Raw genomic sequence first — 16,649 nt, 5'->3', positions numbered from 1 at the left:
TTAAGATGTGTACTTAAGTACTATTCTTGAGTAAAGGTATACTTTGCACCACTGGTTTCTTCCATCAATGCATCAAAATGCCCGAGTTGACTTTTAAAATGTTTTTGTTTCAGCAGCGAAAAACTTTGACCTCTGGCAGGAAATTGAGAAGAACTATATTTCAGAAATCCAAAATCCAAGCCTTATTATTAAGATACATTGACATTAGTTAATTGGAGTACAGTGGAGGTGGTCGATTGCAGCTGTAATTCACACAATATCATCAAATGTAATCCAATTGGGATCCTATTTTGGACTTTATTTTAAGAATGGATTCTTGACAGGAGATGTACTTTGCTCGGAAAGGGGCAGACGAAAGGCAAAGGAAAGAAAGAGGCCGGCCCTAGTTTAGCATTACAGACCAGCCCCCACCCACCTCTCACTCCAGTCATTTAAATCCTAAAACTTGAGCATTTAGAGATAAACCTCCAGAGACTGCTGCAGAGATACAGAGAAGACCCGGTGACACTGCAATGAAAGGTAAGTTATTTATGTCATTTTTGCAAATTGATTTTCTGGTGATTTTAACTGCACATTTTTTAAATTTAAAACCATGCACGTTTCCCAGCAGGTCCCTTTGCTAAGGTTTATTCCTATTTTCTTTAATTAATATATAAGGACACATTGTTGATTGCATTGCAGATTACCACAGTTATCATTAAATGTTAAAAAATAAATGTTTTATGGATTGCAATTTAAAACAGACAATTGTTTATGAACACAAAGCTCATAATGTTTCACATTTGTGTGTGTTTTCAGTTAAATATCAAATTTGCAAGATTAATATTATACTTTTTTTATGTTTTTCCGGCAAAAGAAATTACACAAATGTATAGAATAGAAAAAAAAAGTACAATAAAAAACTGAAAGAATTGAAAATATAAACGGAAATATACAAACATTATTAGTAAACCATAAAAAAAAGAGCATTTAAAACAACATTGTCTAAACTTTTGACAGGTATTTACAAAGCTGGTGAACTAGAAGCTACACTATCCAATCATATCTTGCTTACTAATAGACAAGGTTTTTAGTGAAAAGAACTCCAAGTGCATGCTTATACCATCCTTCTTATCGGTATTCATTAAAAACTACATTATTCTAATTTAGCCCACCCTGCAGCTGGAACTGTTTGCTGTCCTTAGTGCCTTGCTTCATGGCATATTGACTGTTGAAAACAACCCAACGTGCCTTTAAAGCTGCTGCGTCCTCTTCTCTTTGTCCGGTTTGTAGGAGACGCGGCCAAAGCGGGCATCCCCAATGGCACCATGGCCAAAGTCAAGAAGGCCCCATCGGAGGAAAAGATGGATGAGCGGGGCCAGTGGGACAACAAGATAGAGTTTATTCTGTCGGTCGCCGGCTCCATCATTGGCCTGGGCAACATGTGGCGCTTCCCTTACCTCTGCTACAAGAATGGAGGAGGTTAGTGTGAAAGGAGTGGGTGAAAGAAAGTCTGTTTCCTCTGGAACTCTCCTTGACTTCATAAATGATTGTCAGCAATGGCAGGAGGTATGAGTTAAAGACATACAGTAGATTTGCATGTAAGATTCACTGTAGTGCACACATGCAGTATTTTTCCATGCACTTAATAAGTACATTTATGACAGCTATGAACTTTAAACATGTGAGAACATGTACATGCTTTGCATATTTAGTAACAGGTATGTCTACGTCAACCTGTACATGTTTATACAGGTGGATGTTTATGACTGAAAGGTTACACACACATGCAAACATATGCACCATGTATTACAAAGGCAAAGAACACAACAATTCAAAAACAGGAAAGGACACAATGGGTGGAAATGGGGCAATGAATGCATTTATTTGAATTGTAATGTAAATGTGAGTGTTTGAGTATCGTGTGATCCATTAAGTGTCCTGTTTCACGAGTGCCATGGATAAGGCTTATCTACCAATCAGAGAGTCATTGTTTTCATCCCAGCAGTCAACATGTCCAATTGCCCTTGGTGATGATACTTAACCCCAATTTCGTCAATAGTCCTGTCAACTGGTATGTGATCCTTTTTTCGTAGTGTAATATAATATGCAGTCTTTGGTTAGAACACACACAAGCCAACATACAGTATCATCCCACCTTGAGCTCAGATGAAGGAAGTCACACATATCCAGTTATCAGATTTTGGGCATGCTTGTGTAGGTGTTAAATCGGTCGACCCTGTTTCTCCCTCCATGGGGCGGGGGGGTCAGAGGTCAGAGCCGAGCAAGGTCAGGCAGCTGGTGTTGCTCCTTACTCTCTGCAGCTGTCCCTGCGGAGAGGCAAAAATCTGAGCACGACAAATATCCCCGGACACCCAACGGGGCATCAACACAAAATGCTTGAAAGAGAGTGCAGTGTGTCAGGTCTACATGTAACTAAAAGAGCATTTAAGAGATTTTTATTTTGTAAGTCCCCCAGTACATCTTGCCATTTACTGCATATTCTCATTGAGAGTTAGAACTTCAGATACATTCAGGCATGTATTCTTTCATGTAGTAATTCTTGTACGTGGAATACATCATCTACACTAGACGTCGATCAAGACATTTCCACAGTGATTCAGTGTCAACAATAGCGGGGTTTTAAGTTATAGACAGAAAAATAAACAAGCTTTTTATAGGTTTTATGTAATCAGTAATAGGTAAAGGCAGCGCCATGTAGATAGAAGAGTTATGACAGCGGAAGTCCAAAAACGGTTATCGTCACGTGGTTCATGCAGACGCGGATCGTTCCCCGGAAGTTCATGTTGGGCAATGTGAATGCATTGATAACAGGAGATAGAACTACGATTTTTGGTAATTATTAGTGAATAAAGGTTTTGATTTGCAATATTTATACAACAAATCGATATGTGTATGTATTTACATCAATATGTTTTAAAAAAATAAAATAGAATTTGCTAATATTAAGTGATAATATTAGGATTAGTGTGAACAACTAGTTTACATGTTAGGCTAACAGTGCTTTGGTTAAAGAGCCTGTTGCTATTTATAGCTTTGAATTCTTTCAAAACAATATTATCTTCTTAAACTTGTATGGTAGTCAGGAGCATCACTTTCTAATGTTTATTGATATATTTAGAGGGAGGGGATCTAAAGGAATGCTTCAAAATTCAGATTAGATTAATTTCTACAATTTTCTTAAATTCATGGTAGTTTCAGTAATCCCATGGTAATTGAGGACACAATTTATCTAAATGACTAATGTCATCTTTATGGCTTTCGGAAAGGACAGGAGACCGACAGGTGACTATCAAAGGACTACCAGCAGCAGCAGCAGCAGCAGCAGCAGCATGATGATGATGATGATAAATGTGTTGTTTTAGGAACATCCATTGCAAATACATGGAATTCAATAAACATTGAATAGCATATCATGCAGTTTGTCTGTGCCTTTTCCTCCGTGTTGTCCTGGTTTGCTGAGCTGCCTCCTAGTCGCCACCATGGTTTGCTGTGCTGCCTGGGGATGCTCAAATCGCTCAGAGAAAGGAGTACGAATGTACGGCTTCCCCACTGACACAGAGCGCAGGAAAAAATGGCTGGCTCAAGTCAGCAGGAGCAATTTCACGACCAACAGCAACAAAAATATGTGACGTAATTATATACAAACACTGCATTTGCACTTTTTCACAAAACGAAAACCACACCATTGGGAAAGCTTAATGTTTTGTTTAATACAAAAAACAGGGAAAGGCTTGAAAAACACAGAATTGAGACTCAGGGTGCAGGGTGAGGGTCTCAGTGCAGGTATTCAGGCTCCATTGAATCCCCCTCTGGTTCTTGTGCTGAAAGAGGGTGTAACAGACAGGAGAAAGGGTTATACACACCTACTGTATATAGCACACCTATTGGATGGGAAATAGCCTTGGGGAGATAAGGTGTGGTCTTTGTTCCCAACTGAAGTTATGGAACTTTATTATTTGTGAGTTTGACAAAGTATGACAAATGGCATCAGTAACAGATGTGATATGAATTTCTATAAAGTTGTCTCACATTCTTGGTCATATTTTATATACAGTATGTAATGAGTATAACATGTCCAGTAAGTTTAAAGTGTTTCCTAATACCGTGTATTCAACCACTATGGAATATGTATGTGGGCAGACAAAACTGAGTTGTTCTGTGTGTGTGAGGTAACCTCAAGTCACTCCGCAGGCACATTTTGATGCAGACCAGTTTGTCAAGACAAAAAAGGGCAAGACTAGGCTGAGAGCAGAGGCTATACCCACCATCTTCGTGCATCGCCCTGTGGTCAAAAAGAGAAGGGCCCCTGCACCACGATTCACCCCGGGACCTGTATCTACAAAGCCCATAGCTCATGATCACAGCTATAGTGTGAAAGGTGACACAGGTATAATAAGTATGAACTCTTAGTAACAAAAGTCATATTTCTTATTTTTAAGTGGTATAATATTTTAAATGTTCGAAAATCTACAGTGCCATGTCTTCTACTTACATTAGTCTCAAAGATTGAGGGAAGAAGGGATGAGGAGACTGAGAGAAAGGAAAGTGAGGGTGAAGAAAGAGAGGACATGGCTAGTGAGGAGAGACAGGGAGGGTGGACACCACCCACTCAGCCAGCAGCCAGTCAGCATACGAGGGAACCAGCAGCCAGTCAGCATACGAGGGAACCAGCAGCCAGTCAGCATACGAGGGAACCAGCAGCCGGTCAGCATACAAGGGAACCAGCAGCCAGTCAGCATACGAGGGAACCAGCAGCCAGTCAGCATACGAGGGAACCAGCAGCCAGTCAGCATACGAGGGAACCAGCAGCCAGTCAAACAGATCTATTAAAAAAATTAAAGAGAAAATTAAAGAGCCAAGAAGGAATCACCAAAAAAGCAAAGTCTGCACTAAGAAAAATCAGGAAGGAAAATGCAGCTCTCAAGAAAACAATGAAATCAACCTCTTCTCTGGAGAACAAACTTTGACTTCTCTGTCTTGTGAGTTTGCAGTCTTGCAGTTTTGCTCCTCCACCTGTAACGTCACTGCCCCTCCACCTGCCATACAGTAGGTTACTAACAAGATTACTTATATTATACAGTGATAGAATACATGTTTAGTATGCTTACTTATATAAAACAGTAGTATTAAACTTACCTTGTGTTTTCACTCTCACTTAAGTCCCTCTCCCTTTGACATCAATCCAAAATCAGCTGAGCTGCAACATTATACAGACAGGTAATAATCAACATAATCACAAGGACACAATATGGCTCTGCTAAAAACACTCACTCTTACACGCACCAAAGTTATATTTATCTAATATTTAACTCCCTCCACCCCCGCATACAATCCCGTTTAGAAGCCCCTCTTCTCTAATTCAACAACATTGGACGAAATGACATTAAGAGAACGGAATTTACAATTAAAAGGCTGTTCAACGTGTGCTGCTAACTTGATCAGGTATCCTAGCTTTATCTGTTATCTGTAAACGTTCCCGAAATCTACTAATTTAGGGATAATCCACTGACATCCTTTAATACACATGTTAATTTGAATCAGATGTACTGATAATATCCGCAATATAAATCTTTATACTTCTTCTTACCTTTAAAAGTCCGTCACGAACGATCTATTATGCTGCAACTCTACAGCTCTGCTAGCCTTGGCGCTAACTTCCGGGGAACGATTGAGAGGCTCCACGATCCGCCATTGCTGTAAAAAAGTGGTCCATTGGAGTGAACGGAGATGACGTAACTCTCAGTCTATACGGCGCTGGGTAAAGGAAGAGAGGGGTGGAGTCTTTCTCCATGAATCATTATCATGTATCTTGTAACCAGTGGCGGTTCTAGACCAATTTGACTGGGGGGGCCAGTTATTTTCTGAGGTTTAAAATAAATGCAGGCTGAAAAAGACAAAGACAGTATGAAGTAATTGCGCATAAGAAAACAATGCAATACAGTTATTGCTATTTGTTTCATTACACATTATTATATGCTTACCTTTAACCTTTGTGTGCTGTTTGGGTCTGTGGGACCCGTTTGTCAGTATTTACTAAAATACATTTTATGCAATTAAATGATTTGAACCTGCTTTATTTGGGGGTGGACCTCACATCCTCTAGGGGGGAAGATTCTTTTTTAAATGTTGAAGTTAAATGCATCAATCTGGTGCACTTTGAGCACAAAATGAATTGATGGATACAGCTCTCAACACTCATATGACAGGGAGCTGTATACTTTTCAATAATCCAAGCATCTTTAGAATATGATCACAACCAATAACAAATAATTTAAACTTGTTTATTCTTAATTTATGTTACCTAATTAGCATTCTTTCTTTTTATTTATGCATATTTGACTAATCACTCCCATTTAAACTTGTTTTGTTGTTGTTGACTGTCCTATAGTACACATTGGAATAATTTCTTACTTAATTTTTTACAACTATATTAAATAGATAAAGGTGTGCTCGCTCACAGAAGCTGTGTGTTCCTCCGTGGCGATGTTGGCTTGCGTTAAAAAAATAAAATAATTGTAAAGTGGGGACTATTGAGGGTTTGCGAGCAACCAGTAGCTCGCGATCGACGTGTTGGAGACCCCTGCTCTAATGGGTCCGACTAGAATGACAAATATCGTTAGTTCCGCCTATTCCGTCAGCCAAGAAATCGTTTAATCATAAACTATTTTTTTTTTCATTTTCAGGGGGGCAACATGGGGTTCAGTGTTCAAAGTCAGTGTTCGGGGGGCACTGGCACCGCCTGGTCCCCCCCCTAGAACCGCCCCTGCTTGTAACGTTTCCTTAAGATTTGCATATTTACAAAGGATACTCCACATGCAGGGGACTTACGGAGACGCTTCCCATTCACTTGGGGTGACGTCACGCTTTGCCGAACTGCATTGTGGTTCCGTCGCGTCGCTTGCTTCCGTTGCTCGCTTCGAAAGTTGAGAAAAGTTCCGTCCACATGGCAGTGTGACCTCGCTCGGCTCTGACCTCTGACCCCCCTGACCCCATGGAGGGAGAAAGAGGGGCGACCGATTTAACACCTAGAGAGTGACTTTAACTTTGGATCTGCTTTCGTATTTGGATCCGCATTTATGCTGCTAAAAGAAGGCTCTGGGTTGTATTAAGATTGTAACTCTGCACACATGTCCTCTGGATTAATGGTCGCAAAGCTTCTTGAGGCCAAGTTGATTTTAAGGATGTTAAACTTATCTACACCTTTATTTTAGGATTGAATTCCTGTAAACAATTATTCAATTAAAGGTTGTTTCATTAAGTTTTTATATTTACATGAAATATAAACTTAAGAAAAAGTCTCAGATGATATAAGGACCCCCAGCTGAACAACTTCAAGCTGCATTATAAAAGCACCACGTAAGAAAACTGAGAAAAAAAGTCAAAAATCAAAAAAGAAGAAGCTTATTGAGTTTCAAGGATTGTTGAAGATTTGGCGGTGATGTTTTGGTCAGGATAATTGTAATAATGAATTGACCAAAAAAAAGTGTTTGTTTTTGTAATACTAATTTTAACCACAAGAGGCAACATCAAGTTCTAAATGGGATTAAATCATTATTTGTATCCTGTTAAGCTTTAATTTCATTTACTTTAACACAAAGAACATAAATTGTGTTTTAGTCAGAAAATAGGAAGGCTTTTAGTGTTTTTCGTACGAGGTAGTGATGCTTTTCAGCCTCTTGTGGCCTAAACCAGTATTACAACAATTGTTATGTCACAAACATGTGACATAAGTTTTTTTTTTCTTCTCATTTAACTACAATAGATTAAAGTCATGGTGTTCGCCTGCCTTATTATCACCCAATGCATGAATGGAAAGGTTAGGGTTACAGCCCCTGCTGGAAAGGCACAAGAGATAAATGTTACTCCTCATACAGTACCAACAATTAGATTTGTTAATATGGACTACGAAGCATTTTTCCTATGGCCTCGAAAGCATTCACCAACAGAAAGCATAGCTCTAACCCAGAATCCTTTCTTCTCTCTTCACTCAGGTGCATTCCTCATCCCTTACATGATCTTCCTGTTCACCTGCGGCGTTCCCGTCTTTTTCCTGGAAACGGCTCTTGGCCAGTACACAAGCCAGGGAGGCATCACCTGCTGGAGGAAAATCAGCCCGCTGTTTGAAGGTGGGTAGGAAAGTTTTATAACCTTAGGCCAAAGGAGGAAAAACAATAAACGATATCAAAAAATGCTTACTGATCAGTACATGCATGCGGGTTGGTCAGTTCTCAATGAGTAAGCTAAAGGGGATTTTTTTAGCAAAGGACCACACACACACATTATTCTTTATTTACATTGCATTCTATGTTTTCTTATTGTGCAAACAACCATAAAGCTTTCCCCTCTGTTAGTTCAAATTCATCTCATGCCAGCATTTAAAAAAAACCATTATCACATTTAAGTAATGAGGTCAAAATCAGTCATTTAAGAAATTGGTCTCCCCATTGTAAATGAATCCTACTGTATGGCAAAAGGGCTTCAAGACCCTGGCCAAGACGGTCGTGAAACCATAACATAATAACCTGATGGCTCAATAAGGCAAGAAAGATGGCATTTTGTAAGGAACGAACATTCGCTATATTATTTCTTCCTCAATATCTTCTGATTTACAAAGAAATCCTAGAACTAGTTTTAATGATAATTTTTTTGGGTAATTCTGCAGGTATTGGCTATGGCACGCAGGTGATAGTGGCACTTTTGAACTTCTACTACATCATTGTTCTGGCCTGGGGGATTTTCTACCTGTCTTTCTCTTTCTCCTGGGACCTGGCCTGGTCGTCGTGCAACAACACGTGGAACACAGGTACCCTAAGAACCGCAGAAACCATGAGAAGCTCCACTAATGTTGTCAATACATTCAAGAAAGTTTCACCCTTTTCCCCGCAGAAAACTGCTTGGAGTTTACGAGAAGGAACACCTCAATCCACCATGTTATCGACCCTAACGCCACCTCTCCTGTCCTGGAGTTCTGGGAGTGAGTTTAGATTTCACCTCTTGGCGATACGCTCCTACTGTGAAATGACAGCTATGCATAATCTCTGTGTTTCCGTCCACGTCCCTGCAGGAGGAGAGCGCTGAGGATTTCCCCAGGCATTGACCAGATGGGCTCTCTGAACTGGGACCTGGCCCTGTGTCTTTTCATCGCCTGGGTCATGTGCTACTTCTGCATCTGGAAGGGGGTGAAATCCACGGGAAAGGTCGGTGAACTTTTTTAATTTAGTTTGACCAAAGACATTTCGAGGGTACTTGAAGGATGACATCTGATATTTGTTTGCATTGCTGTATGTGTGTCTATATAGGTGGTCTACTTCACTGCGACCTTCCCCTATTTGATGCTGATCGTGCTGTTGATCAGAGGGCTCACCCTGCCTGGTGCATCGATCGGAATCCAGTTCTACCTTTATCCGGACCTGGGACGACTAGCAGACCCACAGGTACCGAGAAACCACACCATTTTAGATCTATCACCATAGCACAGAACTACAAATTCCCTTTGAGGGCCTTTAGAAGAGGCCTGTGTGTGCGATGGTGCAGCAGATGCAGGTCTCCCATGGTTCTCTGCTGGGGAGCCCAGTGTCTGCTGGGTCCATCTGCTCTCCATGAAAGAGGCAGGCACTGCAGGGACTCAATGGAAGGTCAGGACATCACTGGGACTGTGAACACAAGCTTTTACTGACTCTGCTCAAGCTAACTCATTCAGAAGAGACCCTGGCTTTACTCAAAACTCTTCATCTGTTTTGTTGTTATCTCTGCCTAAGCCACGGGGGATGATGTCTTCGGTTATATGTGGTTATCTGTCTTTATGTCAACATGATAGCTTTTAATCCATTCGTAGCAAAATACAGTGTGCGTGTCATTTATTTATTTTTAATCAGTGGTAGTAAAAAACAAAACAATATGATGAGTAGAAATAAATTATAAATAATAAAAGTACAGGCAAAATAATTCTTGACACCAATAATACACTACATAAAATATATGTTTAAACATAAATCAGCACATTATATCTCAATATAAATCGAATTTTGCGTTTTTTTTTAGATGGCCTCATTTTCGATCGGATCATGTGCAGAAAAAATCCATGGCATATTTGTTATGATTTGCTAAAGTAAGGTTCGACACAAGGTTAATAAACCCCTTTTTTAGATGTTTTCCTTTTGTGTAATCTCATCCGGTTTTGTCTATTGTAAACAAATCTGATTATTGCAGGTCGTCCTCTCTATATGTATGGAATCTTAGTTTGTTAGTCAATGATTAAACAAATAACCGACTTATATGCAACTACCCTAGTGAATGATTATGAATTAGCACGTGAATTCATACAAGGCACCTTTGGGCATACATCATCCTAAGTACTGTGGCTAAATATATGTTTCAGTGTTTTTTATTTGAAATTGTGTCTTTTGTGTAAGGTGTGGATGGATGCTGGCACCCAGATCTTTTTCTCCTACGCCATCTGTCTGGGGTCGCTGACTGCTCTGGGAAGCTACAACAAATACAATAATAACTGTTACAAGTATGTCAACAATATCTACACATTCTTTATTATATGCTCAGAAAACAGGAGTTCCTTTCCACTGTCACACTCAGAACATGATCAAATATGGAAACAAGTCTACATATTCACTTTTGAAATAACCCACTTGTTTCATCATTATACATTATCATCAAATGTATGTGTGTGAGTTTAAAGCTTAATAATAATGGAAAACACTGGTAAAATGAATATTCTACATTTGAATATCATTCATGTGCTCTTTGTTGCAGGGATTGCCTGATGCTGTGTCTTCTGAACAGTGGCACCAGTTTTTTGGCAGGCTTTGCGATCTTCTCCATCCTGGGTTTCATGTCCTATGAACAGAACGTTCCCATCTCAGAGGTGGCAGAATCTGGTGAGGCTTATCCTCCGCTGCATTCAAGGCATTTACAGTAAAATAATCTGTCTATATATCCTCCTGCTCACATCTTCTCCTGTGTGTAGGTCCTGGGCTGGCCTTCATAGCGTACCCCCGCGCTGTGAGCATGATGCCCTTCTCTCCTCTGTGGGCCGCCCTCTTCTTCATCATGATCGTGTTTCTGGGGCTTGACAGCCAGGTAGGTCATCAAATACACTCACTGAATACAGTCAATAATAAATAATGGTAAATAATAATCAAAGCATAGTTAAAGTACCAAAAGTAAAAGCATTTGTTACCGTAATGGCCCGTTTTAGAATCATACCAAATGACTGTATTGTATTTATTGATGCCTTTTATGTGACCTGGTAAAGGTTGATCTCATTGTCATTACTTTATATACTGCTGCTGGATATCTTTACCTATAATTATATTTAACTTTTTACCTCAGATTTATGCTATTTATATCCAGGTGTATGTAGCGTTTAATAATGCGGTTTATTTTATTAGTTTTGGTTTTGAATGTATATGTAAGGCACATCTTATCTTCAGCACTGTAGTTATCTGACGTGAACATCAAAACACAAATACTACCTGTGCTATAGTGTGAACGTTTATTAGTTGATTTATATTTTGTATTGGGTAATAATCTGAAACCGTAAAGTATCTAAAGCTTAGTAAAAAGTATAATATTGGCTTCTAAAGTATAATACAATTAAGTTACAATACAAGTATCACAAAATTGTTCTTGAGTACAGTTTGTTAATATCATTATTACATTCCATAATTGCATCATATAAGTACTTGAACAAAAGGGTCTGAACACTTCCTGTACTTCCTGCACCACTGGTGCCACTAACTGGTCTTTAACTGAGATGGCATTGACAAGTCTTTCCGTTATTCCAGCTGAAAACCAGATTTAATAATCTCCCCCCCCCCTCTTCTCCTCCCACCTCTGTCTTCCTCCCTTCAGTTTGTTTGTGTCGAGAGCCTCGTGACGGCCGTGGTGGACATGTACCCCGCTGTTTTCAGGCGCAAAAACCGCAGGGAGCTCTTCCTGCTCTGCGTGTCCTTCGTCTCCTTCTTCATGGGCCTCGTCATGCTGATGGAGGTATGGGGGTCACACACTGGGACCACACACACACACACACACACACACACACACACACACACACACACACACACACACACACACACACACACACACACACACACACACAGAAACATCTGCATCATAAATATATTTGTAATGATATCTTTAAGATAGGATATGATATACTTTGTGGATGCCAATTTATGATTTCCCCCCCTTATAGCAGCATGGCCTAATGTTAAAATGACAGATATAGACATAAAATCTAAACATCTCAAAATAGAAAATAAAAAAAGTATATTCATATTGAAAGTGTCAAATATATACTATGAAGGGTAAAGGTTATTCCATTTGTTATAGTAAAGGTATAAATACAATGGTTGGTTGTTTAGGGATAATCCAGGAAAGGATGCCTTGATCTGCTTTAAAAAGTGACAGATTACAACCTGGTTGACATGGTTTCACCTCTGCACAGCTGGAAACATGAATGCTCTGCAGAGGTGTCAACAAGTCATCATTTTGTAAGTACGAGCAAGTCAAAGGTTTTGTGCGACACATCTCAGGTAAGATTTAAGCATGTCTAAAGTCTCTCGTTTTGGGCTTCAGCTTCTCAAATCTCACTCACAAACGTACAGTATACATCTCTATTCACAGTACATATCTTTATACTTTATTATGTACTCCATCCATAGTTTACATCAGCAGGTTGTAATGGCAGTCTATTAATAAACACAACTGAAATGTTCCAGTTTTCCCTGCAATGTAGTAAATGTAATAAGCTTTTGAAGTACAAAAAAACACCTTCAAGTTGAGTTAAAACCACAACATTTTTTTTTAATATCATCATTTTTGTAAAATTGTCAAAAAAACTAATTAATCTGAATTTATTTCGTCAGTAAAAAATGCGTCTTCTGTTCTAGTAATGATTTATAACTTGTTTTGTCTTAAAAAATGAATTATGGCATGCAAGTTTTCTTATATAATGGTGACTTTATATCTCTTTTTTTCTGTAGGGAGGCATGTATGTGTTCCAGCTCTTTGATTACTATGCAGCCAGTGGCATGTGTCTTCTCTTCATGGCTATCTTCGAGACCGTCTGCATCGCATGGGTCTATGGTAAGCTGCTCCAACATGCTTTATTTCCTTATTAAAACATTGAGAGACTGGAACCGATTTTATACTTATTGACATATTGTGGAGTTTCAGCTCTGAGTTAAAAGGCGAAACACGGATAGAAATGTCTTTATTTTTGTTTTACCAGGTGCAGACCGCTTTTATGATAACATTGAAGACATGATCGGCTACCGACCAGGACCATACATCAAGTACTGTTGGCTGTACCTCACCCCAGCTACATGCATTGTGAGTATCAACAAACAAATGACAGCAAATGAGGCCTCTTCTCTTTTCCTCCACCTTTTTTCTAACAAAAAAATCTCTGATCTCGACAATGAAGTATATTGTATATAGATTAAGTATGTATTAATATAATGGAGTAACTAAAGGTTTCTTTATGTCTGCAAGTAAGACAATTTGAGTCATATTCAGCTAAGTGGATATACTTAAAGTGGACCTATTATGCTATATTGGAAAAATATATTGTAGGGCCATACCTATACAAAATATATCACCCATTGTAGCCATGCCTCATACTGCTCATCATACCCCTCTTTTGCAGCCCTGTTCCAAACAGGCTGACCTTCTTCTCTCCCCTGCTAGAGAGAGATTTCTACCGGGAGATCTCAGCTAAACACTGCGGTGATTAAATGCCATGTTATGCTCCTAACCACTTCAAGCTTTATTTCTGAAACAGTGTGGAGCTCAAACCTTTCTCTCTCGCAGGTTTTACCATAAGGACATTACGTTGCACATATTCTCTCCAGTAGCCTACAGCGTTAGCTCCATGGTTCGCTCTGAGTGTTAGCATGCTTGCTAATGTAAACACACAGCATATTACTCCCAAAACACACTGCGCATTGTTTCTGATACAGCACATAGCTTGACATGTTCTTTCTTAAGTGTTTACTGCTAGAACAGTGTATATGTATTATAACAACTTTACTCTAAGCCTCCAGCAGACACCCTGCTGAATATACAGACACACAGCTGCGACTGTATACGGAGACGATAGGTTGGCACGTGTCACGTCGGCCGGATGTCGCCAATGACGTAATAGGAGCGACAATTCTGGATCTGCTTGTTAGCACCCCCCCTTTTTTTTAGATGTGGGTATGGAGAAAAAGAGAGAGGGTTTTGTTTTCTGACACTTTGTGAGTTCCCTGACACACCGGGGACACATATTTATGTATAAAATACATCAAAAAGTGAATTTTGCATAATAGGTCCCCTTTAAGTGATATTGAACCTTTAATTATTATGATTATTACATTTGTTAATGTTTTCTTTATGGTGTCTTAGCTGTTTTTAGCTAGTAATTGCTATTTTATTTATTTAATTTTGTTTCTCTTTTGCACCAATAGTAATGCTGGTCTGTTTGTCTCTTCAGGGTACCTTTGCCTTCTCTCTCATTAAATACACCCCTCTGAAGTACAACAACGTGTATGTGTACCCGTGGTGGGGCTATGCTATCGGCTGGCTGCTCGCTCTCGCCTCCATGGTCTGCATCCCGCTCTGGATGGTGTACAAGATCTGCACCACCCAAGGGACATTCAGAGAGGTATGTTTGGATAGAGATAGTAATGTAGGAGCTTTCATCTGATTTACATTACATTTGAACTTAGAGTCTGTCTCTCCTGTGACATGTTTACATGCTTTAATGTTCAAAAAGCTCTTTATTTTTCTCATACTGCCTGTGCTGTAGCACCTCTTTTCACCCTCCGTTTGAAACCAGAGCCCAGTCTGCTCTGATTGGTTAGCTGGCCAGCTCTGTTGTGATTGGTCACAGGTTAGAGATGTCCCGCCCCATCACGTATAATGTGTTGGAGCGCTACCCAATAGAGGCACAAGTGTTTCATAATGATGTCACTATGTTATAGAAGGGAAGGAAAGGGAAAACCCCCAAAAGCACAATAGGGCCCCTTTAAGAGAGATTTCGAATGCAGGACTCTTACTTTGAACAAGGTATTTTTACAATTTAGTATTGCAAATTTTACTCAAGTAAAATATCTAAGGTCTTTTTCCATCTTTGGACTTTCTGTCGCAAATCTCTACAAAACTGGACTTGACTTAAACCCATTTCTGATGTTATTAATAAGTGAAAAAAGGTCAAGACTGGAGCCTGTTTACAATGTTTTATCTCCCTGCAGCGCATCAAGTTACTCATCACACCATCTGACGACTTACCCAAAACCAAGAGGGAGCAGGAGAACTTATTGGCCATCTTTGCCCCTGAGGGAGAATCCACAACAACCCGAAACGGCTACTGCCCGGTCTCAGAGATTGACTCCAACTTATGAGCCCCCCCACAGTGATGATATGTGTCAGACCTCATGTACTTTAATGCAAAACAGATATGGAGGACTCAGGACATAATAGGCCTACAGTGTGTCAGGGATGGCAGTTAAGGTACAAAATACAAATCATTGGATCACTTAGACATTTAAGATGGGACAAGGGCATTTTTTCAGGGACGGAATATATTTACTCTACATTAATAAATCACCATACATTGTTCCGCTCTGCTATTCACAGATAAATAAATAAACGGATTAAAGGGCAGCCTTATTGAAAATGTAACACTGTTATTATAAAGGCATTTGAATCAATAAGAGGTGGTAAATCAACACAACGACACACAGGTTCAACGAACAGTTTAAAATGTTTTTTGACATCTGTAATGAAACAGGTTAAGCATTTATTGCCTGTTACCTTTTGATGTCCTTGCGTATCTGACATAACTTCATGGCTACTTTGCCATATTTGTATCATATATTGTATTATCATATAAAATGAAGTGTTGGGTTTCACATGTAAGAATTTAATGTTAGTGAAAATTAGCGCTGCATATCTGTAGGACTAACATGACATATACAAAGTAGTTTCATATTTTGTACTGTAACATAATATGACTGTACAAAGAAATGTGAATCTTGTAAGGATGTTTTTAAATAAACATGCAAAATTATTGTCTGTACTCATTTTATGGATGTCTGACTAACATCTTAAATGTAGGCAGGGAAGGTCCCATGAAAAGAGGTGTTAAACGATTAAGCATATTCATAATTTTAGGGAATAAAAGTCTGGATATCTGAGCCTCTGCTGTTTACATTTTTACCATTGTTTTTTAAATGTATCTTTCCTCAACTTTATGAAAGTGCAGTAGTAAATGGCTGGAGTCTCTTTAACCTACTGATAATGGCATTGTGTGTCCATAATGATGTGTTCTCATAGTGGTAGTGATGGAGCACAGCAGGTGTTGACCTTGCTTGGTGAGCATAATGTGCCTACGTACTATTCTGTCTTTCCCGTAGGAAACAAAATGCAGAAAATATGCATTTTACTGATTCACATAGGAACAAATATAACATGTCTGATCAGGAATAGCATGTTAGATCATTGAACCGTTTAAAAAGAAACAAAAGGAAGCCCATATTCAGAGAATTTATTTATTTTAATGAGATGAGACTGTCTTATCTCAAAATAGAAAGTAAAACAGAACTACAAATTAAAATATGCCCAAGTTGACCGTGAAAGATACA

General features: G+C 39.2%; 1 protein-coding gene across 1 annotated transcript; it reads left to right on the top strand.

Moving 5' to 3' along the window:
• Positions 1-430: 430 nt before the first annotated feature.
• On the top strand, positions 431-16,075 carry LOC307021863 (sodium- and chloride-dependent GABA transporter 2-like). The gene is made up of 15 exons (XM_079654367.1): positions 431-519; positions 1,273-1,461; positions 7,995-8,129; positions 8,666-8,806; positions 8,890-8,977; positions 9,068-9,200; positions 9,303-9,437; positions 10,416-10,519; positions 10,771-10,895; positions 10,985-11,097; positions 11,872-12,009; positions 13,005-13,107; positions 13,253-13,353; positions 14,498-14,668; positions 15,258-16,075. The coding sequence occupies exons 1-15, from the start codon at positions 513-515 to the stop codon at positions 15,405-15,407; spliced, it is 1,833 nt and encodes a 610-aa protein (XP_079510493.1). The 5' UTR covers positions 431-512; the 3' UTR covers positions 15,408-16,075.
• Positions 16,076-16,649: the final 574 nt, after the last annotated feature.

The sequence above is a fragment of the Notothenia rossii genome (genome assembly GCF_949606895.1).
Source record: "Notothenia rossii genome assembly, chromosome: 10".
Lineage (NCBI taxonomy): Eukaryota > Metazoa > Chordata > Actinopteri > Perciformes > Nototheniidae > Notothenia > Notothenia rossii.
Note: the sequence above shows the minus strand (reverse complement) of the source record. Positions and strands in the feature narration are given on the sequence as shown.

What these genes read in the sequence shown, in the direction of transcription:
- LOC307021863 (XM_079654367.1), top strand. An exon ending in CCTGTCCTGGAGTTCTGGGA is followed by an intron (nt 8,978 to 9,067) that starts GTGAGTTTAGAT and finishes ACGTCCCTGCAG; the next exon opens with GAGGAGAGCGCTGAGGATTT. An exon ending in GACGACTAGCAGACCCACAG is followed by an intron (nt 9,438 to 10,415) that starts GTACCGAGAAAC and finishes CTTTTGTGTAAG; the next exon opens with GTGTGGATGGATGCTGGCAC.